The sequence below is a fragment of the Trypanosoma brucei genome, chromosome 3, assembly GCF_000210295.1.
Source record: "Trypanosoma brucei gambiense DAL972 chromosome 3, complete sequence".
Taxonomy (NCBI): Eukaryota; Euglenozoa; class Kinetoplastea; order Trypanosomatida; family Trypanosomatidae; genus Trypanosoma; species Trypanosoma brucei.
Genome location: NC_026736.1, coordinates 1,389,286 through 1,417,247, shown reverse-complemented (window position 1 = coordinate 1,417,247; position 27,962 = coordinate 1,389,286). Strand labels below are relative to the sequence as shown.

The window sequence follows — 27,962 nt, the reverse complement described above, 5'->3', positions numbered from 1 at the left end:
AACAAGCAGAGGAGTTACCACGAAAAGTGTACGGATGTGCGTGCGAATATGTACCCCCATGTGGTGAGACTTCGCAACGTCTTTCAATTCATCACGAACTTGAGATCGTCCTCCGCGCCTTTGGTGTCCATAATGTCTTCATTCACCACAACGGGTGCAGTTGGTGCATCACCAATAGGTCGGGTTTCCACTAAATCTCCGGGAACAACCCTCTCAGTGAGACATTCGTGCACGCGCTGGAGTTTACGACGCAGCACATCAACCGCATCTCTTATTAACTGAAGTACAGGAAGGACGCCAGTAGTCTCCACTGTGAATGTAAAGTTATAATGCCCACGTGCATCTTTCTTGGGACGCGCGAAGACAAGTGGCTCAGTGAAGGAGACAACTGACGGTTCCTTCAACAAACACTCCTCGCATAACTTATTGACGTCAATGTGGCCCGTGTGCCCTTCTCCATTACTCTCAGCAATGGAATGTGGACGATGGACACAAGACCGCATCCACTGCCGAAGTTGTTCAGGGTCAAGACTAGAAATCACATCTTTATTCAATATCACCTCCGGTTCGTAGCGCATCGAAACCGTAGAAACTGGCATAAACTTGGCGTGTGTTTTGGCAATACTTTTTCGGATTAGCACGCGGAGGTTAATTTCCTGCGAGCGACCCAACGTTAACAACCAGACACCACGTTCCTCTGAACTCACGGGGTAAACCCCTTCGTCGTCAATTTTAAGAGAATCTGCGAAAACTTGCAAACTGTGTTGGTTTGAAGGGCAACGAACCTTCAACTCTCCTGTTATTTGACATTCAATACAACCAGTCCCACCGCACAGGCAGTCGTGAAAAAACTGCATCTGTTTTGCCCTCTTAGAGTAAAGGGGCACAAGGCCGATTCGGTGCGCAATCATTTCATCAGGAAGGACCGATGTGTTTTGAATTATGGTCACAGATTCCACTCCGAGTACTGGAACCTCTGCCAGAAGCACGCGTCGGAGTCCGTTGGCAAATGAATTGTCGACTTCGTTTAGTTTAAACACCAACGTTTCCCCAGCTGAGTGCTCATGTCTCTTGCAGTCTACAATCGTCACCTTCATACGTGAGGTGGCACCGTCAAAAGGGCCTCGAGGGAATTTCTTTTTTTTTTTCTTCTTCTTTCGCTACCACCACCTCCAAATAAATAAATAAATAAATCAAAATCAAGGTGAAGCAAAAGCAGGTAAACAAGTTTATTAAAAATAAAATGAAATGAAAAATGAAATTGAGAGCGGTAATTGAATAAAAGCAAAAGTACAACAGGCAACGCCACCAACCATAAATTTGTAATTGCTCAAGTGGAAGTTGCATGATCATGGGCATGCATGCATAACAACATATCTTTTATTGATTTTGACAGTGCTCAACCGGGAAGCGGATATGCAAAGCAGCTCTAGTAACTCAACAAACGAATCAAAGGCCGAAAAGAAAAAAAAAGAGAGCGGTGAGGGAAATCGTAAACGAAACATCAAAGGGAGGGAAGAAGGAATCACAGAGAAGAAAAAAAAATACACGACACCGCAACGAGCTCCATGACACAACAAGACGGGAGCTTCCCCTCCCTATTGTTCAGTTAACACAAATAGTTCATGCCTTTTCCTTGATTTCCTCCCCCCCTCCCTAATCGCTGCTGTTTTGTTCCCACCCCCTTTTTCTTCTCTTCTATAATTTTTCTTTTTTGATCCCCTCCCCCTTTTCTCTCTCTCTCCAGTGTACACCGGGACCCACTTTCTTCTCTTTTACATCCCTCCTCACTCCTTCCTCTGCAAGCAAGACGCAACAAAGTAGCAGTTTACTGTGACGAATTCGAAGTACTCATCACTGAAAAACAGGATAAAAGACAAAAACTGTTACGCCTCTCTTAAATATGAAATAGTGAAAGGAAATCAAATCTGAAAGGAAGGGAAGGGGCGGGGAGGGAAGAGAAGAGAAGAGAAGGAGCAGGAGGAAATGTCGAAGTGTAACGGTGTACACCCTTTTCAGGTAAGTAAATTACTCACGCATATGCAAATATAAATGCTTAAGTTGCCGCGCCTCCCAGCGCACGGTGTTCTTGGATGTGTTTTCCTGCTTGCTAGGATCGGGATGTACGAAGGCAGGTATCTTCTCCCCGTAGCGATCCGCCTGATCAAAGAAATTAAGAATCTCATCAAACGTTCCGTCTTTTAGAACAACCATATGTTTGGCAAGATGCATAGCAAGGGCAAGGAAGCAACGTTTGGCATAAAACCACGTGTCGGTCATGATTTTCCGATGGTATGGCTCTAAAGATTTAACGATGCGAGAAATACCAAACTCAAAATTCCCTTTGGAGCAGTACAGCGTACCGATAACGAGGTTCACAATGCACAAATGAAGTGGTTGCTTTTCTGGATCCACATAAAGAAGTTTCTCTTCCTCACGCTCGATGCGCCTCATAATTTCCTCCGCCTTATCATTGAGTGCCGTCATAATGTACGCTACGCACAAGTTGGCCAACACAATGGCACTGCAGTTAAGTAAATTTTCCTCATTTGCCTCCACTACAGGTTCATAGTAACGAATTGCTTCACGAAATTTAGTTTCCTGCATGAAAAATACATGGGCTACGTTCAGCTTCCAAATCTCGTGCTCAGAACAAAATTCTGCAGACTGACGGAACAGCTTTTCGACCATCGGATAGTTTTCAATTTCCCAGTAAATATTTGCCTGAGCCATTAGCACAGGAATGTAATCCTCCAACGCCTCGTCATAGTTTCGCAATGCAGTGCGGACGCTGTTCTTGTCTTGGTTCTGTTTTGCATCCTGAAGTTTCTTCGTGAGCCTACGAAGTTGGTCAATGTGGTGCTGGGCTAATATGTCAAACTTTCGGTAGGCCTCAGCAGGTGATGTCTGCGCTGTAATTAATCCGTCAAGAAAGTCATATAGCGACTGGTTCTGCTGCGAGAGGTACTTCCAGCTGAGGTGGGGGTTCTCCGCAAGAACATCAGCCGCAAGATCAAAGTATTGGTACTTACAGTAAAACAATAATAGGTTTTGGAACGTTTCCGGCGGAAAGGGTGGATTTTGAAGTAGGAAGTTCAGCTTGCTGAAACCAATAGATGGATCTTCTGGCATGTTTACCAGAGCAGTGTTGTGCAGCGTAACGGGATCGAGTTCCTCTTGCAGACGGGGTGGCATGTCAGTAAGGGCCTCTTTCGCTGCCGACATGTTCTTCATCATGAACTCTATAGCTGTTTTTAGGTTAAACGCTTCTACGAGAGCGGTTTCCTTCAATAACTGAGTGTTACCCACAGATCTCGCCTCATTACCTTCCGTGTTGCTCCCAATATTAAGTTCGGGGTGTTCTTGAATCCCGCGCTCAATAATTTCCGCGATGTGCTTGAGTGATGGTCCGTACTGTTGCATCCGGTAGTACGTTAAAGCAATGTTGTACGCAAGATCTGGCTTGAAACCCAAACCAGCCTGAGCCTCCTGAAACTTTGCTAGCGCTTCCTCATAACTGCCTTCATTGCACAATACACAACCCTGCAGTATAATTACTTCAGGGTCCTCTGGCGGGCATTTTTCCAAGAATGACTTTGTTTGTGGAATTTCCTCCTGTTCGTACGCTATCGAGGCCTGCAACTTCATCAACCGCATGGAATATTGCTCAGACTCGATCATAGTGCACATCTTGCTTGCTTCCACGTACGCTCCAGCTTTATAAAGTGATTGACAGAGATAAACACGGTATTCTTCCACATTTGGGCATATCTTTACTAGCTGTTGATACATGCGTGCCGCCTCCGCAAAATCCCCAACGTGGTAGTAGCAGTAGGCAATGAGGGAAATGGCTGCGCGGCTACGCGGGAACTCGTCCAATTGAAGGAGAAGCACCTCAATTGCTTCGTCATATTTATGATCTCGAATGTACCCGTATACCGTGGCGGTGAAATTACCGTCTTGAATCTTTGCCTGAATGCGTCCTAACGTTGTGCCACCACCTGATGTCGTTGTTGGTCTCATACCTGCTGTGACGAGTCCACCTGCCACTCCCATAGATGAGGGCGCCCGCAACCCCGTCAAGGGTCGGGATGTCATATTATTCCTCGGAGCGAAATAAGAATTGCTTATTCTGTTCCTTCTCTCTTTTTTTTTTCTTCTTTTTCTTTTTCCTCCCTATTCCTTCGTTGTCTTCACAAATATGTATTGATAATTATGTTTATATATATGTATAATATAAGCAATAATACTCACCGTTATCTTTGCTTTGCCTTCCTTTTGACACTTGAAACCGTGCCGCTAGCGAAGTGATTGAAGTGCTTATTCAAAGGGAAGAAACGGTGAAGGGAAAATGTAAATTCTAACGGGTGGTAGCAAGTAAGAATGGGTGGTTGGTAATACACCGAATTAAACAACACATTAACAACAACAGAATAAGTTGAGAGGTTGCGTAGAGAGAGAGATAGAGAGAAATGACATAAAAATGTCTTATTAAGTCGACGTTATGTTGTAAAAAAAAAAAAGAAAGGAAGGAAGATTACAGTGACAAGAGCATGAAAATACTTCACAGCAAGTGTTTTCTATGCACTAAACACACGGAAGCAATTGCTTCCATAAATGTGCGAAGAACAAAATGTGTATCTGACAGAGTTGTTGCTCGACTCCCTGTGCGAATATAAAATGACAAATAGAAACTACACAAGGAAGAAGTCGTCTGGTCAAAAAGATCGAGACAAGAAAACAAACTAGCAAACAAATTCGAATTCTAAACTAGCATTAAACAACTGGATCGGACCCGTCCGCACGCTTCCGCATTGCCATCTTCACAAACTGCAAATGTGAACCTTCCAAGTTGTACCATCGCACCCAAATCAACAACATCACTACTGACATTACTAAAGTCGGGCAACCCACGACCCACGCGGCTTTGAATGGTTTTACGCTTTTCCCGCTTGAAACGCTCACTAAATGGAGGGAAGTTAGAACCAGTGCCACGCACTGCACAAGTTGAGAAGCACTATCAAGTAGCAATTGCACATTTGCCGTCATTGGCTTGGGGCGACAGAAAATAACTGTGTCTTCCTCCACCACATCGCGGAGGACCCAACTTTGGACACGACTCAATGTATCAATCATCAGCCGATGCATAACAAGCAGGACCGCAAAAGACAACGTGGATGCTGTTGGGCTCATGTGTAAAATAAACAAGTGATCCCGCAATGCCACGAGGATAAACAAAAAGCCAATGAACGCTAGCAATGCAAGAAGAAGGGCGACAAGGCGCTTCTTTCCAACCACCCTTTTGAATGACGCCAAAACCGTGTCTGTCCCCTGCGGCAATACGAAAACGATAAACAGCAACAACCCTCGAAGAGGAAGCGGAATTGTATCGTGGCAAGCAGTAAGAAACACGCTAATGAAACTCGTAGCAATCAAGCCATTGTATCCCTGAAACATCCACAACAGCAAAGCAACCTTCATGCTGCTGCGGAGCATGGTCTGTTGTACAAACCACACCGCTTCCTGCAGCACGTCCCCGTCATCACCTTCCGTAATGTCAGCTCCAATACACGAGTTCGAATGCGATTTCTGGCGACCACAAGCAAAAAAACCGACGGCCCCACCAACCGCACAAAAGGTTGTGAAGCACCGCATTGGTTGTGGATTGTTGGGAATGCCGTGGAGCCAACACGCCACGGCCACGCCTACTGCCGCAAAAAGCGTACAGGCGATATTACCCTCCGGACGCCTTAGCGAACTTCTCGAAAGGGCATCCACAAATTTCCTGCAACGAGCAAATAGTGCCTGATAAGCAGCCGTTAACAGCGTAAACGATGTAGCTGCGTTGAGAAACGGCAGATCGAGAGGGAACCACATTAATGCAAAACAAAAGGACAATAAAGTTCCGCACACCGGCAACGAAGACAACCGTCGCAGGGGAAACGACGAAAATGTAGCCGTGCTGGCATGTTGCCTGAAGATAACACTATTTTTCAGAAGCAAAAAAAAGTACAGTAACTGCGTCAGCGCAAGGTACCATATCGCACCCCCGTCGCTGCGTCTACTACTAATAGTTCTATCGATGTGATTACCATTGTTGTGCGTAGACCCCATGTTTTCATCACGGTCGCCTACCAAAACGTATTGCCCAATAAAAACATCCACGTAAAAGCTAGTGAAGATGGCGTGTAAAAAACCTATGAGTGCCTCGGCCACATCCTTTCTCTTAGCACTAAACATCGGATACGGAAATCAACTTTTCCCTTAACCACTAGCAAACCCCTCATTACACCAGAGGAGAGACATATGAGGAAAAGAAAAAAGGAGACAAATAATGAAATACATCACATGCAACAGCGGAAATACCGGCCAGAGAGGGAAATGACCCCCTTTTTTTTGTTTCAACAGTTAAATGATGAACAAGGGTGATAGCCCGATGTGGTACTTCTTCGCTCAAACGTTCTCTTCTTCAAGTAGAACACATTAAGAGCGGAGGAAAAACAGGTGAGAAAAGATAAAAATGAACGAAAAAACAAATGAAGTCAATTGGCGGCATCGCGCGTCCCTATACACACTTTCTCATCCCCGTAACGGGGCATCTTCAGAGAAACGGTTACGCATATTCCAATCGGCATGCATGCCCATACAAATCGCTATCTACCTATATATGTATATATATACATATAGATAGATAGAAGTACTCACACAGTGAAAGGTTTATACTAGCTGCACAACTCGGCACATAGAGGCAAATAAACGAGTAAGCAAAACAGAATTAGAAGCGCCGCCTAAGAAAAGATTGTTAATTACTCCGTTGACAAAAAAAACCATCACGACCGTCTTGTGCATGATTACCATATATATATATATACACATGCACATCTCATCCGGAAGGAAAACATGAGTCAGAGGGAACACCTTTGTTCACAAGGAGAAAATATACAGGGGAAGGTGGTAAGTTAAATACCGATCTGACCTCTCATATGTCCAACTTACTTTTCACCTATGCCATTGCTATCCTCCGCCTTCTTCCCTTCCTCTCCCTCCTCCTCCTCGTTATTATCATCACCATCATCACCATCATCATCATCATCAAAGGTGTTGCCTTTGCCTAACAGTGCCTTTACTCGCGCCCCCTCGTCCGCATAAACAGCTTTGCGCATAGTTTTGAACTCAGCTGCCCGCTGTTTTTCCAACGCCTCACCGCTCACAACTTCATCTGACAACATCGGTCGCCCGCTTGGAGCCACTGGCGCCACCACCACAGGCGCCTCCTTGCGAAACTCCTCTCGAACTTGTCGTGCGAGTTCATTTACTTTTGGGTCCCACGTACCACCGTTTTCAACCTCATCACCACCGCCGTCATCATTTCTCTCTAATGCTTCTTCAAAATCCTCCTCGTCCTCGGGATACTGAAACGGTGTTTTTGGTTCTGTTATGTGCATCGTGACGGGATGAGTACGTCGATATTCCTCGTTGTCTTCGAGGTTCTTTTCATCCCACATAACACGCTTCCGCCCAGTCATCCTGAAGTCTTACAATTCTTTCAAAAATGCTTTACGGTACCACGTCCACCTACCCTCCCTTTTCTCCAATTACTCCCTATTAAGTTATTATCCTCCTCTCTTTTCTTTTTCACGAAAAAAAAAATGACAATAATAACAATAACTCCCCCTTCTGGTCTATGTACGCTGTGTTAAAATAGCAAAAAAGAATAAGGTGAACTTTAGGCACGAGTAATGGGAGAAACTACGGGTCAAACAACGAACCGAAGGCAAAATGGGGCAAATCGCAGTCACGGGAACGAAGATAACGCAGTTACTGCAACACGTGTTATCCATCCGTATTGGCACATGGGTAAAAATGTCTGCGCATGTTTGCGTTTGCGTGTTCCGTGAAGTAACGTCAAACCAGAAGGAGAAGAGAAAATAATAGTAATAATAATAAGTGGAAGGGACACCAAGTATGAGCCATCAGGAGGAATGCGGTAGCAGTGGGGGCTGCAAAATACGCTCCGCCACCGCCGGGGGTACGTAACGGAATATCACACCGGCGCGAGCGGGGAGCGACTTGGAATTCAATAAATAATCCGTTTTGGCAGGGAATCTGGGGGGTATCGGGATCCCAAAGAATAAGTGTTGTTGTGACGCTGCGGATTCCTTTTGTGATGGTGGGAGGACTGATGCTGTAGACGGTGGTGAGGAAGTTGAGGACACCGCCGTAGTTGAACCAACGGCATCAGACTCTGTTGCATTTCCTGGCTTGGCTGCTGATGATAGTTGGGCTTTTTTCATCGCCAATCGCTCTTTCAGTGACGCGGCAACTTTTGGAACCTCCGTTACGTTTTGCATTGACTTTTTCTTCTCCTCTAAGCGCTTCTTGATACTCTCAAGTGACGATCCGTTGCCTTGTGGTGATGGGTTACCACTCGAGGTAGGCGCATTAACAGTGTTAGTTTCTCCCCTAGATGTAGCGGAGGTTTCGGTCACTTGCTGCGAAGGTTGCTTTCGACGTTGAGCAGCAAGAGCCCTACGCACACCTTCATCATAGTAGTCTTTTTGCGCTTGAGATAGCTTTGACCAGTGATGCGAAAGCATATCCAAATAATTCATTTCTGCCTCTACGGAAGGGAAGCTTTCCACAGGTTTCCATACGGCGGGTTGCAAATCATCTGGGAGACCCTCAACAGCAGGTGGTGGAGCAGGTAATAGACTAACACCACCACGCCGACCATCACTACCTTCACCACTTCTTTCCCACACGTCATTCAATTTCTTTTTTGCGCGTCCCTGCAGCGAAAACTCCATGGGGCACCGAATGTCACCCAAAAGCAACGCTGAGCGGGCGTACGTCAACGCCTTCGTAGCCTCAACCACACCTTCAAATAATAAGTAAGCACTTCCACCACTTTCGTCAGTATCAACATTATCCATATCGTGGGCAATAATACGGCACGTGTCACCGTACTGCGAAAAGTATTCACCAAGTCTCTGTCCAATATCCGCAAAAGTCACCCCGTTTGGAATATTGGAAACCTTAACTTCTTCACTGGGGACTGCATTTACACTAGCGGAGAAAGTGGCTCCGCACCTGTAACAGTCCTCACGGTTCACAGAATTGGGGTTGCTACACACACCACAAACCCAATCTGTAGTAGGGTGATCTAACACTGCATCACTATCCCCTACATCATACCCTTTGGAATATGACAACGCTCCCGCAGTTCCACCACTGTGGTGGCTCGGTGACCAGCGCCGGCGCCTGGAATTAAAGCGTGCGCTACTGTCACTGCTGTAACTGTCGCTGACACTACTACCGCTGTAGGAAGCGCTTCCCCGGCTGCTACTACGGCTCACACTTCCACTGTTTGGAGACGGACTGCGAAACCGCTTCTTGTAGTCACGTGAGTCGCGGTATGAAGGAGACCAGTGTCGGTTTCCATCCCTTTGACGCGAGCGAAGGTTGGATCTGCTCCCACTTGGATGGCCATGCTTAGGTCCTCCTCGTAACTGCGAGGTTTTTCCCTTGCGGCCCTCCATGGAGATTTAACACCGTGTGCTCGAAACGTCAACTGCTACCACGACCAAACAACCCACAAGAGCACACGGACCTTTACACAGTATTCCTCTTTTTTTTTGATCCCTTCCTTTACCTTCACACAAAGAATTTTCCACTTGACTGAGTTGCACGCAGGTACTGGACGCTCGTCTGATGTAATGCCACTTCCTGTTTGTATCAAATTACTTCGACGATCTTTTCGTTTGATAATTACAGTTCTGGGAGTTCCAGTGTGCTGGGCGCTTTGAGTTTCCCGTAAATCCAAAGTGAATACCTCCTTACCCTCTCCAGCACTTTAGCTTCACTTCAAGCAAGCGGCAGGTTTAATCCACAGTACTTTTCGGGAGGAAAATACTCTTTGTACGTGTTAATACAAATATACGTGCGCGCGTGTACCTGTGTACAAGTGGGGGAATGTCAATCGCCAAAACTTCTGTTGTTCGGAGGCAGTAGCGCGGGTATAAGAGTTTTTTTTTGGATAATGAACTGTTCAGTGAAAGGGGGAAAGCACCTACAAAAACACATCACGTAGATAACCACCTCACCGGTGCGAATATTTACCATACAAAAAACCAATAATGTAAGTCAACACCATTTCTTCCCTCCCACGTCCAAAAATACAAATAACAACAGCCAATATGAACAAGAAGACGGTTCCACACAAACACGCACGCGTATACATACCGATAGATGATATTAAGAATCAACTGGCACCTTCGCAAAAATGCTGGGGTCAGCACATGGATTGAGTTGCGCACACAAATATGTATATATATATATATATATATGCAAGAAAGTGTTATTAATGTGCGTTAGTAACGGAGCATCCTCAAGAAGAGTCGAGAACACCGTGTTTTTTCTTATGTTACACATTCCTTGCCTCTTCAACACGCAGTTCTTGCAAGATCCTCTGTACCACCTGCTCGGCTTCCGCCTCAGCCGCGGCAATAATAGAACGTTCCTTTTCCTCACGACTCAGCTGCCCCTCCACCTCACGGCGCTGAGCGATATCTTTCATCTTCGCCTTGGCACGGCGCCGTACCGCAGCACGAATGTTTGCGTCCTCCAGTAGCTCACGCACAGCTTCCACCACAGCGCATGTTGCATCGCCGTAATTTTGTTTGTAGTCACCTCGCGCGCCGTTGATGTTTTCTTCGAGAATCTCAGTTCCAACAGTAGAAACTGCATGGGCAATAGCTTGAAGTGCAGGTGGTTCAAGGTGGAAATGCTCTGCACATGGCTTATCTGTTGCCTCATCCTCGCTATCCTTGTCGCTTCTTCTTGTGTTTGTAAAAAACTTCTTCCCAGGCGACGGTGAGCATTCCTCACGCGGTGGGCGAGACGAGTCCCCTGGAAGTAATGAAAAATATGGTACACGAGTAGGGAATAATGTATCGGGGTCCACGTATGTAGTACTCTTTGCATTGAATACGCCGTAACCGTCACCGCCATCAAGGATCCCACCACGAACAGAAGAGACGAGTGCCTCTGCAACTGCCCACATGTTCTCACGGGTCACCCAATACTCTAAACGGAAGACGGGTCGTCGACTTGTCTTTACGTCAATAGATTCAAACGGAAGGCAGTGAGCGGCGTTTCGAGCAAGAGGTTCGGATTCACGGGGGCCGTCATACTGGATCCATACGGGTCCATCCGCAACATTACCACGGTGGGTAAGTCGGGTCTCAATCACCTGCAAACAAACCGATAAAAGATCTAGTTGCAAAGCTATGGCACAGTGGGCGCTTACAGGGGGAAAGGTCGGTCTCTCGCCTCGCAGCGATGATTCTTCCACATGTGACCATACATACTTACCCAAAGCTTCTATGACACTATTGTATAAACTTTCAGCCGCCCCATCATCATCAGGCGCGAACGCCTGCATTCCACCCCCAAATACTGAGAGTGGGGCCGCCTGTGGCCGCGGGCCCCGCTGCCGTTTTGAGCTCCGATGGTGCGAATAGCGAAAATCATCCATTCCAATCAATTCACATGCTGGTTGAAGAAAGCGGCGACTACTACTCGCTTTGGACATTTGTTGAGGATCTTGCTGCATCATCTCCATTACAAGACTCAAGACAGCCTCTTCCACTGCCGCTTCATTTATCTGTTGTGACGCCTTCTGGTTCTCATCACTTTTTTCCACGTGCGTTTTTGGCATACTGCTCCGCAACGGGCGGCGACGGGGCGTTTGGGAAGTCCTTATCGTGGCCGAGTCACCCACGCCATGTTCTTGGCGCAGACTCGACATCCGTGCAAGTTCATTGGGCGCGAAGGATACCTCAGAAATGTCGGCAGCAGCTCCCCTAGAGCCGGTGGGGTTATGACCACGCAAGAGAGCAAACGCCCGCACCAATTTTTCCACTGCTTCGGAGGTTTCTCGAAGCTCTACGATTTTATTGTTCACCGGTGGCTCCCGCGATTGGGCCAGCGGTGGCGGCGGCAGGTAGAAGCTTGATGCGGGAGCGTTATCCAGGCTCGGCATCATTCCTGATTTAATGCCTGACAGTGGAGCAGGAGGCAACGGTGGAGGTATTGGCATGCTTTGAATCGACTGTGCTGCGAATGCAATACGCTCAGGGATAAGTCCATCAGGGGCCGGGGACGTTGAGGGCAGTGGAAAATCCGCCTTTAGAGTCATACTCTCCGCTGCTGATGGCAGAGGCGGTAGTGACATCAAAGGTTTCAGCATCGTGGTTGCAGCTGCAGGTACGTTCGCCGTGATCATCGGCCCCCCGCCGTCTCCAGATGGATGCATGACACCATCACCACCTGTCCGTACTTCGTCACTGGGACCCTTCGTAACTGAGGCCATTTCGGCACACAACTTTGCGTGCGTAACTGTCTTGCTTAAGTGCTGTGACAGAGTGCTGAAAGCGCTACTGCCGTCGACTGTAGATGATTCCTCAACTCCGGCTGCGGTTGCTGTTTCTGAATTTTCTTCTAGAGTAGCTACCGGACCCGTGGGTTCATCCATCTTGGGTACCTTCGTATCATCATCAGCACTTGCTTCCCGCTTTCCGCTAAAACTAGAGGTGTTTGCGCATTCAGCAGCTACTGATCCATCAGAACTCTGGTTGAATGCCACATAGGATGTAAGACGCTTATAAGCCACTGTATCTGCCGCAGCGAGATCGCCCCCCGGTGCCTCGTACGCAGAATCGCTCGTGTTAACGAGCGTTTTGGACGCCGTCGAATTTCTTGGGCTGCGCATCGGTGGCTCCTGCGAGTCGACGGCTTCGCGAGGGGCTGCAGCGATATCGGGAGTGGGCAAGTTATCAGTAGGTTTTAAGGTTGGCGCATCCGCAGCAGTAACCTCCGAAGACACTCCAGAAGCTGGTTGAGGACTTAGCACTGGTGCAGGAACTGGAGCTGCGACGGGAACTGGGAGTGGTAAAGGCACAGGCAACGCAGCAAGTGGAGATACAACGGATGTTAACTCTTTAGTATCCGATGTTGCCTTCTCACTCTCCTGTTGCAAAGAAGACGCTGAAGTTAGCGATGACGAAGGAGTTGTTGTACTGCTCGACGCGCTGCTATCAAAAGAATCTCCGTAATCACTCATCGCTATGCCCTCTCCTTCGCTAGTCCTACCCAATAACTAACTCACGGACATAAGTACACAACACGGCAGAGTTGACGACAGTGGAAAGATGGAACGACAATAATGTAAACAATTATATGACACCATGATCAGAAAGTAATAATAATAATAAATTAGATCGTCACAGTATATCACAAGACAACAGCGAATAATCGTGAAAATAAAAAAAAAACTGTAAAGAGGCAGCTTTGACAAAGGGCGGCAACACGAAGAAGTTCACCAGATAAAAATCAGGTAATCACACCTGAACAAAACACCGAAAAAGCGAAAAGTTTTACTGAACGAGTTCAACACGCTTCTACTTGATGACGCGCACCGAAGCAGATAACACGAATAATTTCTCAAGAAACAGATCAATCACACTGGATATCCGCATTCCGTCGTGTGTTGCTCCATGGACTTCACGTGCCCAGAAGCTGTTAGGAGGTGGATGTAGCACATTCGCAGTACATCCTTCACCGTCTATTTGAATAGTATGGGTTTCCGTGCTGCTGATTCCATATACTTCACAGTGTGATGCCCAGAAGTGAGCAGATCGCACCATCTGTATGTCACTTTCCTCCATTGCTTCGTAGGCGACGGACTCCGCCCGATCTTCACTGACGGATGTCTCCAACGATTCACCTCCAGGATAACATGATGAATAGGAGGACGACTGCACTGTTGACAAGACGGTGGCCTCGGACATGCAAAGGGAAGGAGAGCGCTGCCGTTTCCTCGAGTCAGGACGAAATGAGGGGGAAGAAGCACTGTTTGTCGAGAGCGAATGCATTTCCTCATCTTCTTCGTCCACTTTTGATTCCTCATCATCAGACTTCTCCTGTCCGTTCAACTGCTCGTCAGGTTTGCTACCCTCACTTTCACTGCTTCCGCCGCTAGGCGTTGCGTAGTCCATCATAAAAACGTCTAAAGTTGCACGTGTGAGAGGGCGTTCCAACAACCGCTCAATGTATTTGAGCTTCACAACTGCGTCACATACGAACCGCAGCAACGCCGCGTTACCGCAAAGACTACCGCTTTGTGTCTCAGAGAGTACATCTTTGGCAAATCCATTCTCCCCCTTGTATCTTTTACCTAAGAGCTGAAGTGCCAGTATAATAAGTGCCTCCGGCATGGTAACAATGTGCATCCCACTACTTGCTACTGTGTTCGACTTCAACCAGTTTATCAGCATCTGCCGCACATGAGTGTGAACACAGTTAGACAATGCGACACTGGAATCCGATAAGAGGATATCCTTCAAAGTATCAACATCTTTAGCCCCGCATTGTAAGCGCAGAAGACCAAGCGTCGGCTCTGGCAACTCCTGCAAAAAACTCTCCACTCCGAAACGCAGCACACTGGAAATAAACTCTTTTGGAGTGTATACCTTCGACAACTGACGGAGTCGCCTCAGAGCGTGCAGCACGCCCCGACACTCTAAAGGCACAAATGCCTTCTTCAGGCTCTCAAAATGTGAAAAAGCATCTAACAATCCACAGACAACGGAAAACTGATACACTGCACATGCGTGGTGCGTCTCAGGTTGCGACTGTAAGTCAAATTCTGCATTGTAGTGACAACGACCGCATTTCAGCACATATTCAGGTAGCATACGCTCCATCAATCCATCATTGCACCGCTGACACTGGTAAACATCACACCGGTCAGTTAAAGGAGATATTCCAACATATCGCGCTGCTTCCCTCGGCAGCACAAAACCGGTTGTATGCTCCCCCGCTACTCGTAAGGCGCGCTCCGCAAGGCTGCGTCTCTGTTCTGCGCCCTTTGTAGGAGCAGGCAGTGCCATTCCGGCGTACGGTGGCCAATAACTTTCCATGCACTTCAGCATCACAGCTTCAACATCTGCCGCTGTTACGGCATCACCAGTTCCAACATTAACGTCGACGCCTGCAGGAGCCAAAAGATTGTACAGCTCTTGAAGCGTATCACGAGATATATTGTTGCTCCGTAGAGCGCAACGCACACCAACAAGTGTACAATGAGGGGCAAATGGTCTGTTGAAACCTAACTCTGTTAAGGTGCATGTCACCTCAGTTGGTGCCATGATGGCGAAGAGAGTGAACGGCTTAAATTTCAGTGAGTTTTGTAGTGATTTTTCCGATAATTTGCTATTTAGAACTCTAGCGTTGAGAACTGAACGTAGCTTCGCGTAGGGTGCTTTGTTAAGTGTTTCCTGCATAACGTGATCTACACCTAAATGGAAGATAAGTGTGACCACTTCAACTAATCCTCCAGCTGGCTCAGGAACACCGAGCACCTTTGCGAGAAGACAAGTGAGTCTTTTCTCCATTTCTTGTTTGCTTACGTCTGCCGCATGCCGCTGGACTTCTTCATGATGAGCTTGCCCCTGGCTGGCCATCGACACCAGTTGATCAGCGCATCCGCTTAAACATACCTGTAGGGATGGTTCACAACGTTGCATGGTGTTCCCCGTTTTCTCCTGCACAGGCCGACTTCCTCCCATTACTTTTTCAATCACAACGGGCATCAAAGGTTTTCGCCTTTCCGCCTCAAATCGCAATCCCATCTCCCTTATGGCCTCCTCAGTGCTGTCACGCACCAAAAAGGAATACTCCGTAATCGCCCTAATCCACGCAAACGTGCCGTCTCGTGCGGTATGGAGTAAAGAGGGGCAGTGAAGGGAAGCGTAATCCCGCCATTTTTTCTGCAGCGCCTCACCGTTTGGAAGTTTAGTACGAACCTCAGGTTTTCCATCGACTTGTTCAAAATCAACGGGAAGTGGACAAGGATAGATGAAATAATTTTCTTTTACGTGGCGATCGTACCGAGCGGGATCGGATACATCAACAATCTTTTTGTGGATCCACGATTTACTCAGAGCGTAAAAGAACACAACATGCTCGAAAGTTCCCTCTGTAGCGATACGATAAATTGTTACTGGCCGACGTTGGCCATAGCGGTAGAGACGATAAGTTGCCTGGGTGTCATCACTTGGGTTCCAACTCACATCAAAAAGAATGCAGTGATTAGCTGCGACCAGATTGATACCCACACCAAGTGCCTTTGTTGAGCACAACAACACACGCAGCGATGGATCGACCGAAAAGCGGTCAATGATCAGCTGACGTTCCTTAACCTCAACGCCTCCATGTAAAACCTCAGAAACGACACCTCTTTGTCTTAGGAGAAACATGAGAAGGTACAAGTGGCTCTTGTAAGTGGAAAAGAGCACCACCTTTTCGCGAAGATCCTCACTAATGTAGCGAAGAAGGGAAAGCGTCAGGTTAAGTTTCGGGGATTCGTCAATTCGCAACCTTTTGAGCCAAATATCTACGGAAGCATTTTCCTTTGACGTATTTGTCTGTGATTGTCCTTTCAAGTCACTAGCACTAGAAGACGTCGACGAAGAGGAACTGCTTATATCGCCACTAAATTCTGACTCATCCCGAGAACTTTCCCTTGATTCGCTGTCACAGTCATCAGTAACACTATCTTTCCCAGGAGTTTGAACACCCCTTCCCGCCCCTAAGTTGCTATGGGTTTCTCGTCCATTCTCATCAACATATACACTCTGGCAGAGTACCTGCACAAGTTGGTTGTCCATCATCGCATGACAACATATGTGTGAAGCCTTGTGATGCAGGTTTAATATTACGCCCTTATTCATATCAGGAAAGAACTGCCTCAAGAGAGAGCGGTATGCGTCCTCCTGCTGAGGTGATAACCCCACAAGAATGAGGTACTCGCGCCGTTCTGGAAGGTCACGCTTCAGTACCTCCGGCCCGCACGGGTGCACAGTAGTGGAAAAGAACCGCCGAAGTGAAGCGACACATTTTTGCATCTCCAAATATTGTTCATATGTGGAATCGGCACATTGGCCTCGCTCAATGGGTATGGCGAAGAGACGACGAAACGGAGCCAAATCGAAAGCACCACCTGTCACTACTGAATGCATGACGCCGTATTCTTCAAGGTGATTCTGTAGCGGAGTCCCCGTCAGTGCGATACGCAGTTGCACAGCGTGCAAAGACTGTTTGAGTGCCGTCACAAGCCTCGACTTGGGACGTTTAAAACGATGCGACTCATCAAAGACAACCACATCAAAACTTTCCAACATTTCCGACATGACAACTTGGCGTGTAAGCGGTAGAGGTGGTCGACTACGGTCAAAAATGGAATGAACACGAGAATAGGACTGACCACCACCAGCTACTTCCCTCGCTCGAGATACGAGTTTATTATACTCCTCATATCCAAGAAGCAGAGCACCACCTTCGTGGTAATGTTTTAACACGAGGGCGTCTGTAGCACTGTTGCCGAGCGGTACGTACAAAGGTAGTTGCGTGCCTCCGAAAAGACTGGAACTCATCCACTGCTCAGCACTACTTTGCCAATGGTACGTGCAACTGCGCGGTGTTAACACAAGCACGCGAATACATGAAGCGGTGACGGGTGCCTCGGCTGTATCTTCGTCTTCACTAGCCTCAGAGGAATCGGTGACTTTGTGCTTACTACTTACATTGTCAGATGTTGCGTAGTGTTTTTGCAGTAATAACAAGAAACTGAGCGCAGTGATGGTTTTTCCCAATCCCATTGAGTGACCAACAATGCAACCAAACACTTCTTGATACAACCTCACACGGTCAGTCAGTGGTGCACCACGGCTCTGACGAATAACACGTTCTATGCCGTTGTCAACAAGTTTCCTCCACATGAAGTGAAGCGCAGATATTTGATGTGCATGAAGAGCCCTTTCGAGTTCTGGAGGAATGACAAGTTGAGATACCTCCGGGTCCGCAGCGTTACAGTCGTTGTCATTTCCTTTCATTAACGCTTGATAGTGGTGCTAAGTTGTGGGGCTACAATCACCTCAACAATCCCTTGTAGATGTTACGCTTCCTCTACAGAAAGCGGCCCGCTCTTGTATCGACAAATAAAAAAAAGAAAAAAAATGACTACAATGGATGTTCCTTGGAAAACTGCCGGAAACTGGATCATGAACGCAACAACGTTGTATTTGAGGAAGTGAGGCATTTATTTTATTAAAGAACGCAACAAAATAAGTAGATGGGAATCATCCGTATTGTTTTAAAGAATTGAAAATAAAGACTCAATAAGGAACCAGACGGTACTACATACACCCCATAGCCACATTTTCAGGCACACCAGTACTTATATTTTTAAAAATGTTACTACTTAATCGTAACACAAATCACTGCGACGTTAGTAGAAGAGATTTGTGAAAAGGTGAAACCCCTTGTATGCTATCCACTGAACCAAAAATAGATAACTAATTGCATGCAACCACTGGATTTATAACACAATTGGGGTGCACGGTAAAAGGCGCAGGCGTAAGCGCACATACGCATACAAAGTTACGAAATTTTCTTCGCCTACTATCAAATGGTCTCCAATCCAAAAGGCTGAACTGACGCGCGGCTTGGAGGCGCCATTACTTCTGCGGATGCAAGGACAAACAAACAAACAAACAAACAAACAAACAAACACCTACAGAGAGAGAGAGCGAGAGAGAAACGAGCATAAATGGCTACACCAATAGTTGGCCATTCCCCTCATTTTATGCACAGAAGGAAAAATATATATATATATTTCTAATAATTCTCGTCTCAGCCCCTGCGTCTTCTCGCACCAAAACTACGCAACATGTCTGAGATGTGGATACCGCGGCTCCTAGTTAAGTAATAACCTCCACCAATAAGCGCAAGATACGGCAGAAGCATGAAAGTCACTGAAGCCACCCAAGCGAAAGCGCCCACAACAATGTCAAATGGGCCGGAGGAATAAGCATAGATGGACCATGGAGCCGACCAAAAAGCGTAGTAGAGAGATGCAAATGGATACATGAATATATAAGTTGACAACCACTCAATAGCGAACCCGATAATTAGATCCGTAAAAGACTCCGCCTCTCTAATATTAAAGAGGGAGTTGTACCATGCTTGGTCGTAACTCATATCCTGCAAGGTACGCAACGTTTGAGCAATTGTGTCACGCTGCTCCTGCATGAAGCGCTGCGAGACAATTCCATACAGAGGCTTGAGTTTGGCCAATAACATCTCCTCTTGCTTATTTAACACAGAGAGTTCAGCAAGTCGCTCTCGGTACGCCTCGTCCAGTCGCTTTATCCGTGCCTTGTCAACTTCACTAACAAAAAACCATCCCGAATTCTTCTTTGCCTCCTCCAATTCATGTTTGGCATTACCGTATCTTCGCTCAGCCTCAATGAGGCTCTTTGACCTTAACTTTTCAATTTCCCCTTCCCAAAAAGCAATTTGCTCCTCACGGCTTCCCAAAGATACGGATTTGTCTTGAGCTGCTGCTACAACCTCCGGCACAGACTTTATGGTAATCAGAACCAATAGAAGCAACATCACTGACTTCAGAACCCACCCGCTGCACATAGGGATGGGAACCTTTGGCATTTCAATAGTTTTATTGTTTTGTAGTACAATTTTTAAAAAAAAAAAAAAGAAAGAAAAAAAAAGACGACACAAGAGGAGATGTATAATCTCTCCCTCAATTTCTTTGCTTCCTTTTTTAACTATCTCTCACTACAGCTGCAGCCTCAAAGTACCTGGATTCCTTATTATTAATATTATAATTGCTATGTTTTATCCTTCTTTGGTAATTCAATAAGACCGCCTGTTCCGCTCTCCAGCCTTTATGAACTATATCTATAGCCTTATATGTAATGCTCACCACCTGCACGTGCTTTGACACAATTAAGAAAAAAAACAAGAAGAAATCGCCTTAAAAAAAACACACACAGAGGTACTTGCATCGCAATACCGAACGCAAGAAGAGGCGAGCAACAAACGGGAAATGTAACCAAAAAAATGTCACGAAAACCTCATGGAAGCGAAACACAGTCATTAAGACGCAAGCAATTGACGTATCCAAAGGAGACAATACACTATCTATATATTGAGACTTCACCACTGAGCTGAGGTACAGAGTGCAAAAAGGATAACACAAATCCGACTCCGCATTCATCACCACAGCCACAAAAAAAAAAACACGCGATTAAATAAAAAACGAAAAAGAAAATGCTCCCCCCCCCCCCGCTACCAGTAACACCAAAAACACTGCATCTCACGCACCTGTTTCTTCCTGCAACCACAACCTCAAACTTCCTCCACAACTTATTTAACAGTTCATTAACTAACATACACAGACACATGCAATTCACTGCTGCAAGCTACCAATTCACAAAATGAAGAAGAAAAGGAGGAAAGGGATGAGAAAAGTTAACGCAAGCACCGCAAGTTAACAACAACAACAACAACGAAAATAACGCGGTTTTTCCACCGACGGAGAAAAGAGAGAGAGAGGGTGTGAGTGTGAGTGTGACAGTACCCTAAATGTTGATCACTGCTAAATTTCCACTACATTACACGCCGGCACGTCAAAAAAAAAAAAAGTGAACAAGATGGTGATGTGAAGGCTGCTATTGTGATTGCGCCGCTACCTGAACATGCCCTCTTGACTCTCACAACACCCTGCTCAGAGTTAATATCATCACTTTGCCGCTTACCGTATGCACCCTTGCACTGAATCCCACATTTCCCTCCTCGCCACTGCGCAGTAACATTTATGTGTTACTGCGCAAAGATATATATATATATATATATTTGTAAAAATATATGAATATGCGTGTGTCCATCCTCAACTAATCCTAAGCATATAATACGTGCGTTTCGGGAATGAAGCCTTACCCCCCCCCCCATCTTTTATGAACTGTACTCACTTAGCGATCAGTGAAGACTTCTGCCATACGTCCCGCAGAAAAGATGCGTAGTTTGGCAATGACCGCACTTCATCTTCCATCATCATGCGGGTGAGCACCGGCTCAATTGTTTTGCTGCCCTGCTGGCATATTTCAAGAGAGACAGTAAATCCACAGCGTGTGATATCACTCAACTTCCACAACAATTCATCTAAACGTCTGCGGATTTCAATCAGTTGTTCATCCGTGATTAAATATCGCGGTTCCCTTCCTTGTGACTGCGGCGTTCCCTTCGGTGCCTGCGTTTCTCCGCTGTTGGACGGTAAACCTAATACGTTGAGAACGGCAGGATCAGTGGTTCGCCCGTACCAGAGGACGAGTGCGGTTCCGATATGCAGTAAATAAACACCATCTGGTTTAAAAAAAGATTGCGAGGAAAAAATTGGTTGCGGCAGTTCCTCAGGCGGTACATATGGAGAATACACCTCAAATGTCCATCCAATGAAAAAAGGAACGATACCTTGCGGTGCCGTACAAACCACTTGGGAGATGGCAGCCATACGCTCGTCTGGGAGAATAGGCGTCGAAGTCGAGAACCCAATCGCTGCACTCCTAAAGAAACCATGCAACAACTGAGGGACGAAACGAAGTGAATCTGGCATCATAAAATACCCACCACGTTGACCATGAGATTCGTTATGAGTTTTCACTGCACGTATGGTAGTCAGTAAGCGCTCCATTATCCGCTGCTGAACCTTTTGGAATGGATTCTTTATGGCACTGTCAATAGCCATCTTGCTGAGGAAAGACGCAACTGCGAGAGAGTCCGCGGAGTTCACTACCTGACCAATAGATCCCGATATAGCCAGTTGAAATGTATGCACACGAATACGCCTCTCTCGAGAACGATTGGTGTGAACAACAGCAATTTGAACATAAGCATAGTTGCCCTTGAGGTCATGGGTAGGTTTTAGCTCCACTGTGTAAGAAGAATCTTCATCACCTATGGGAAGAGCAAGAAGATCGGGTTCCCGCACGTGGCAATGTCCATAGAAATTCGGTACAGTTAGGCCCTTTGACGTGCGCACGCGTAGAAGAGCCTCAAAGGCGGTGTACCGCGTCAACACACGGTGTACCTGACGTGAGATGCCGTTCAAAGTAACTGGGGTACAACGGTATATTTTTCCTGAGGTGAGGCGAGCAAGAGGAGCAATTGTCGCCAGATCCAAATCCTGTGCGGAACCAGCGAATATGTCAACGGATATATTACTATTCGAGCACGCCAAAGCCCGATGTTTGTACCATTCGTTTGCCTCCGTCAACACAGTATACTCCTTTGGTTGGTTAGAGAGTTTTGAAATGTTAAATCGTGGGCTTAGTTTTCCACTGCCAATAGACGGCATGGTGTCAATACTCGCCAGTATCTTGCCTCCACTGTTTCCAAGCATGGAGAGTGCCGCAGCAAAAGCAGGACCAAATGCACAACCCACATCTTTCGTATCGCTGCACAACTCTGGAAGTTTCTCAAAAAGCTCCTTCAGCAGTGGGTAGGAATCCTTCACATTAACCAACAGTTCATTAACGCTGCTGGGTAATTCAATGGGTTCTACTTTGAAGTTGTCTTCCACCTTGCAATCATCCCACACAATGTCGGGTGCCACAATAACCCGAGGGGACTGTAATGTCGAGGCCATGTTGAAAAAGTACACCGTAGATGAAAAGCCAATAACGCCCATATAAATGGCGTCCTCGTCTTTCATAGTGTCAAGCGCTGCAAGAACGCCCTCACAAATGGCCCGCAGATTCCCTGAAGCTATTGCATGATACGTGCAGTCCAACAAAAGAATAAATGCCGGCCGTTGAGGGGGATTTCGCAAAAACTCCCGTGATGGGTAGATGTCTACTGAACAATGTGTCAACTCGGGGCGCTGAAGCAAATCTAACCTCAACCCTGTTTGTTGATCCAGTTGGCAAAAGTATTCGTTCGGTGTCTCATTCATGTGCCGGCATAACATGCACTGCCACCGCCGCCCTCCTTCACAGAACGTTGTGAAAGGGTTTATATATGCAATGCACCTGCAACAACGTATAAGGCGCCCACCTAGTTGTGAAAAATCTACTTCAGCTGGTCGGGTATCCGCAAAGGGTTGAAAAATAATTCCTAGCGGCAGCTGCAACGTGTCTGCCAGCTTCGATGTATTTGGAAGCACTTGAGCAGTTGGCCGCATGGTCGTACGATTTGCGGGAGCGATGTACTGCAGCGATGGAGGTAACCGTGACATATCCTGATCCACATATGAGTGAAGAAACCGCGGAATTGTGGGGTGATCAAGAAATGTGCTCTTCTCATGCAACTTTGCAAGTTGAACATCCCAACAAATCACCGTGTCTGATTGCTGGGGAGAAGGTGTGGTTGGCAAATATTGCTGCGGTTGTGGTGAGTGGGGAGGTGCTGACGCCTTGTAGAGTTTGTTTGAGTTTTGCGCTGTTATTGGTTGCCCACCCTGTTGGTACTGCTGCGGGAGATATTCTTGTGGCTGATCAGCATGAGTTCCGTATGTTGTGTGCGCATCAGTGGTAACTGGTGCAACACCTTGGGGACCCCAGTTTTGCATTTGGTGCGGGTCCTCAAATCGATGCTGAAGATTAGCCGGTGGCGCGGTTTTTGGTACCACGGCCTGCGCATTCACGTAAGAAGCTAAATATTCTGGAGGTACGGCGAAGTTCATCGCAAGGTTCAATTTTTGTTTCTGCTATTTCAAATTCAAGTTGGAGCTCGCGCTCCCCTCACAACGCAATGTCTTTCTCCTTTTTAGGACCTATCTTGTAACGCCTATTCCCTTCCCGTAATACACTAATGATTTTCCCACCACCGCTATCACTTCTTTCTTTAAAAAAAAAAGTTGTAGTCGCAAGTCCCTATCGTCCGTACGATTAGGCGCAAAACTCACCAAATTATCTGATCAACTTTTATAATGGAATACACCACGCGCAAACGCACTTTCTTTTTTCCTTTTCTTTTTCCTGTTCCCGCCTCCTCCCTTTGGTGGTGCTTTATAAACCCCTTTATTGCTGTAAACTGTCGGCAGTTCATACGACAGTGGCAACCGGATAAATAGCAAAGAGATCAGTGACATGGGAAAATGAGTAAGTTGGAACAACAGCAACAACAACAACAACAACAACATAATAATAATAATAATAGCACTAGCAAAGGCCAACATTCGCAATGGAGACAGATTTCCAACAACAGGTTAAGGGGAATCTTACTTTTACGCAAAACACATGATGTAGCCCTCAGGCAGAAGAGAAAAAATATATATGTATATTAATAATTATGATGATAATAATAGTGATGATAAAAAAAATAACAAAAAAAAGGTTAATCAGGAACCGCGTGTTCCCGTTTGTTTATTCTTAAGTTTCTTTCCTACAGTACTCAATGGAGCGCCTAACGGTTTTGCGCGTGCCCGTCGCCTTACCTCATCCAATGGAACCGTAACATTCTGATGACGCTGCAGACCCAAACGCCGGTACATGGGCACAAAAATATAGGCAAAAAATGGATAACGAACATACACCGAAAGGTCGTAAAGGAAAAAAAACACAAACAACTGCCCACACAATACCACCGCCCAGTGCGAAAATTCCCATAAACCATTGTAACGATCCACCGTCATTATATTGGTAGAAACTAAAAGATAATAAGTAGGTGACATCATGCCACTGACGAGCATTACAAAAACGGGTCCCATAAGTAAAAGAGTACATGCATTTTTTACAATACGAAAAGAGGGATGCAATTCCCGTGCTAAACGGCCATCCACCTCCAACGCTAAGAAATCAATCGGTCGCCTGCGCGCGAGAAATCGAACAATAAAATTACTGTCCTTCCCAAACCCTCGCATATCATTGCGTGTTTTCAACAACACTTCTGCGCCAAGTTTTGTGCGCCCAAGCTTTTCATACAAGTGGCACCGACTGGAGAGTCGTAACATTCCCAAACTTCATGGGATGACCACAGGAACCCACACCTGACGTATCGGGTTAACAATTAGCGATAACCGTTGAAAAAAAAAAATAATAATAATATAACAAAATTATCAGTCGTAACAAAATATTTTAAATGCAACCAAACGTCTGGTAGAACTGATGGTACTACACGCAAGAAGAGTGTAAAGGGCTTCAGCCGTTATAGCCCCTCTCCACAGCAGTGTCTCAGACCGCTTTCTCCTCTTTTTTTACTTGTTTTTTGTTTGCTTCTAACCTATGTTGATGAGCAGATTCAAAAAAAAAAAATGAAAAAAAAGTATGGTAAAAAAAATTCCCACATATATATATATTTTTTAAAAAAGATGTATACAAACACATGTATATTCGTGTATATGTTAACATATGGAGAGACGCAATTCCACAATCATATCATTATAACTTTCTTTTATTTTATTACTTTACCATCAGTTCCCCTCCCTCCTCATAGCTCATTCACGCTTGTAAAAGGAAAGAAATCATGTGAAGCATGAGATGAATCTAATGACACTCAAACTCTCCCCTTGATACTGCAGGATGGGGTTAACGTTACACGATTTTATTTATTTGATGCTTTCATGAGCCAATATTACGCCCATGTACACCTGTGCTATTTCTTTTTCTTCGCCTTTCCATTTTTCGACTTCTTCTTGTTCGCACGACGCTCGCGATTGGCCTCCTTCACAGACTTGTGGTATGTTTTGCGCTCCTCCTTCGTCATCTCAGCAATTGTTTTGGGTAATTGCCGCACCTCTCCGTCATCATCGTACTCAGCAGTGGCATTCTTCTCGTTGCTTTTCCCCTTTTTACCGGCTCTTTCCTGTCCGTCATCATCCGTACCGTCACTATCATCCGTTTCACATTCGTCATAATCATCACTTTCCTCATCTTCCTCATTCTTTTCCTCAGTCATATTTTTTTGATTTTCGTGTTTTACCTCCGCTAGCGACTCCGCACGTGCCGCTGTCATTTCGGCAACGTATGGCGCAATTTCTGCGTTGGGAGCTCGGTGGTCTGCAATTTCCCCAAGACTACGTGGTACTGCGATGTTCAAAAAAACTTGTTCATCCACTTTGGCTTGATCCTCATCCACAGCAGTCAAATTACCTTCGCGTTCACGCTCCTCGCGTAGAGAAAGCAAATGTTGTAAAATCTCCGAGGAGTTATCAGATCCTTCGCAGCGCTGCCAGCCACGAGATGCCGGAGGTGCCGTGATGAAGTGAAATAAGTCTTGAAGTGAGAAAAGCTGCTGATGCCCTCTTGTCCGAAAGAAGGCGTTAACATTAACGATATCACGCCGCAAAAAGTCCATTGCACGCGGATGGTCCTTTTCAACCGATTGCGAAACATCGATAACCACAACACGGCCGCGGTACAACAGAAGATTATACTCGGAAAGGTCTCCATGAATGAGTTTACTCCGGCCGTACATTTTGCGCATCGTGCAGCACAAATCAAGATAGCATTTGTCCAACGCTGCAGCAGAAGGGAAACGGACCTCTTTTAACCGAGGCGCGGGCCACCCGTCCTCACCAAGAAATTCCATTACAATAACATGTTGTCGCAAAAGTATCACTGCAGGCGCAAGAACTCCACCATCCTGCAGGCGGTTCAAATTGCGCGCTTCCTTTTCCGCCCACGTACGCACCATTTTGCGTGGGTTACTTTTACAGTACCGCTGGAACCTGAACTCCCCAGACACGTATTTATCGCGGTCTCTGAACACAAGAATAGACGTCTTGAACACCTTCACAGCGGCTGGGCTCCCATCACCAGCAACTGCGTAGTAAACATTTGCCTCCTTTCCAGTTGACACACAACCATTAATCTCACGAAGCTGACCGCTGTTCACAAGTTTGTATAACAACAACCGGGTCCGTGGGTCCATGACATTCTCTACAGTTGCCCGTTCCGATCGGTCCACATCTCGCGGTGCCTGCGTGGAGGCGAGTCGGTTGGAATGCGCCACATCTTTAAGATCATTAATTGTCCTCTGATTTACACTACTGCTACCGCCACCACCCACACCAGGGGCGACGTCCCCATAAAACTCATCCACACGTATCCTACGTAATACACTGGCATTATTTGTAGTGTGTTTTGAGGGTTGCATTTTACTTAATGACGTTGTCTCACGCTGAGTATTGGTACCAGGCGCAGAACCTAATACAATACGCGCAGCATCACATCGACGACCTCCATGCATAACGCGATAATTACCAACTTCATCATCACTGTTACTATCACTAACGATATCGTCTATTGTACTTCCAGGTGCCATATATTGTAATAACTCTTCAAGCTCATCCGGATCTCTGTGGGTGGGCATTTCCTTGAAATGTTTTCTAAACACCCTTCTACATTTTAAAAAAAATATATAGGGTGAGGAAAATGGGAAAAAGCGAGAGAGAGGATATTAAACATTAAAAAAAAAATAAAGTAAAGTAAAATAGAAATGGAAGAAAAGATATATATAAAAAAAAAGAATACGAATTAATGGAGAAGGAAGAAGTTAGAAAATCATTAAAGGATGTGAAGAGATAACAAATTGGGGCACATGACAAACAAAAGGAAGGTGCTGTAGGGGGGGGGGGTCGTCCTCCCATCCAAATGTGTTAACAACTCACTTGAGTAGGCACAACTTTACAAAAGGTTTTTCTTTCATTTATTTTCTTTCTCTCCTCCTCCGTTGTAATATATATATATATATAAAGAGAGAGAGGGCCAGCAGAAAACTACAGGGCAAAAGAAAAAAAAGACAACAACAAAGAAAGAATTTATATATATATATATATATATAATCAAAATTCAAAATCCAAGAATCAATCAAAGGAGTTGAAAGATTCGAAGTGTGGTGGAAAACTTTTTTTTGTCCTGAGGGGTTTCACATGAAACTCGTGTCCCAACGCTATCGGCTGACGGAAGCGGGTAGACATTTCTTTGATATAAAAATGAGAGGAACTTCATCCAAAAATAACAACAGGCACCAAAATAATTTAAAAAACACACAAACAGAAGCCAAAATGACGATAAAAAGGAAGAGAAATACAAAAAGGACAC

General features: G+C 45.9%; 11 protein-coding genes across 11 annotated transcripts; all 11 read right to left on the bottom strand.

The window, feature by feature from the left end:
* Positions 1-83: 83 nt before the first annotated feature.
* TbgDal_III6200 (DNA-directed RNA polymerase II subunit 3,putative) lies at positions 84-1,097 on the bottom strand (the record flags this gene model as incomplete). Its single annotated transcript, XM_011774265.1, has 1 exon — positions 84-1,097. The coding sequence occupies one exon, from the start codon at positions 1,095-1,097 to the stop codon at positions 84-86; it is 1,014 nt and encodes a 337-aa protein (XP_011772567.1).
* A 931-nt stretch (positions 1,098-2,028) lies between these two features.
* On the bottom strand, positions 2,029-4,098 carry TbgDal_III6190 (hypothetical protein, conserved; the record flags this gene model as incomplete). The annotated part of the gene is made up of 1 exon (XM_011774264.1): positions 2,029-4,098. One exon carries the CDS (start codon positions 4,096-4,098, stop codon positions 2,029-2,031), a length of 2,070 nt encoding a protein of 689 aa, XP_011772566.1.
* A 678-nt stretch (positions 4,099-4,776) lies between these two features.
* TbgDal_III6180 (hypothetical protein, conserved) lies at positions 4,777-6,240 on the bottom strand (the record flags this gene model as incomplete). The annotated part of the gene is made up of 1 exon (XM_011774263.1): positions 4,777-6,240. One exon carries the CDS (start codon positions 6,238-6,240, stop codon positions 4,777-4,779), a length of 1,464 nt encoding a protein of 487 aa, XP_011772565.1.
* A 752-nt stretch (positions 6,241-6,992) lies between these two features.
* Positions 6,993-7,526, bottom strand: TbgDal_III6170 (hypothetical protein, conserved; the record flags this gene model as incomplete). The annotated part of the gene is made up of 1 exon (XM_011774262.1): positions 6,993-7,526. The coding sequence occupies one exon, from the start codon at positions 7,524-7,526 to the stop codon at positions 6,993-6,995; it is 534 nt and encodes a 177-aa protein (XP_011772564.1).
* A 447-nt stretch (positions 7,527-7,973) lies between these two features.
* On the bottom strand, positions 7,974-9,539 carry TbgDal_III6160 (hypothetical protein, conserved; the record flags this gene model as incomplete). The annotated part of the gene is made up of 1 exon (XM_011774261.1): positions 7,974-9,539. The coding sequence occupies one exon, from the start codon at positions 9,537-9,539 to the stop codon at positions 7,974-7,976; it is 1,566 nt and encodes a 521-aa protein (XP_011772563.1).
* An 884-nt stretch (positions 9,540-10,423) lies between these two features.
* Positions 10,424-13,123, bottom strand: TbgDal_III6150 (hypothetical protein, conserved; the record flags this gene model as incomplete). The annotated part of the gene is made up of 1 exon (XM_011774260.1): positions 10,424-13,123. One exon carries the CDS (start codon positions 13,121-13,123, stop codon positions 10,424-10,426), a length of 2,700 nt encoding a protein of 899 aa, XP_011772562.1.
* A 337-nt stretch (positions 13,124-13,460) lies between these two features.
* TbgDal_III6140 (SNF2 DNA repair protein, putative) lies at positions 13,461-17,954 on the bottom strand (the record flags this gene model as incomplete). The annotated part of the gene is made up of 1 exon (XM_011774259.1): positions 13,461-17,954. The coding sequence occupies one exon, from the start codon at positions 17,952-17,954 to the stop codon at positions 13,461-13,463; it is 4,494 nt and encodes a 1,497-aa protein (XP_011772561.1).
* Positions 17,955-18,753: 799 nt separating this feature from the next.
* TbgDal_III6130 (hypothetical protein, conserved) lies at positions 18,754-19,569 on the bottom strand (the record flags this gene model as incomplete). The annotated part of the gene is made up of 1 exon (XM_011774258.1): positions 18,754-19,569. One exon carries the CDS (start codon positions 19,567-19,569, stop codon positions 18,754-18,756), a length of 816 nt encoding a protein of 271 aa, XP_011772560.1.
* Positions 19,570-20,890: 1,321 nt separating this feature from the next.
* On the bottom strand, positions 20,891-23,602 carry TbgDal_III6120 (protein transport protein Sec24A, putative; the record flags this gene model as incomplete). Its single annotated transcript, XM_011774257.1, has 1 exon — positions 20,891-23,602. One exon carries the CDS (start codon positions 23,600-23,602, stop codon positions 20,891-20,893), a length of 2,712 nt encoding a protein of 903 aa, XP_011772559.1.
* A 657-nt stretch (positions 23,603-24,259) lies between these two features.
* On the bottom strand, positions 24,260-24,871 carry TbgDal_III6110 (hypothetical protein, conserved; the record flags this gene model as incomplete). Its single annotated transcript, XM_011774256.1, has 1 exon — positions 24,260-24,871. One exon carries the CDS (start codon positions 24,869-24,871, stop codon positions 24,260-24,262), a length of 612 nt encoding a protein of 203 aa, XP_011772558.1.
* A 641-nt stretch (positions 24,872-25,512) lies between these two features.
* TbgDal_III6100 (hypothetical protein, conserved) lies at positions 25,513-27,231 on the bottom strand (the record flags this gene model as incomplete). Its single annotated transcript, XM_011774255.1, has 1 exon — positions 25,513-27,231. The coding sequence occupies one exon, from the start codon at positions 27,229-27,231 to the stop codon at positions 25,513-25,515; it is 1,719 nt and encodes a 572-aa protein (XP_011772557.1).
* Between the last annotated feature and the right edge of the window lie 731 nt (positions 27,232-27,962).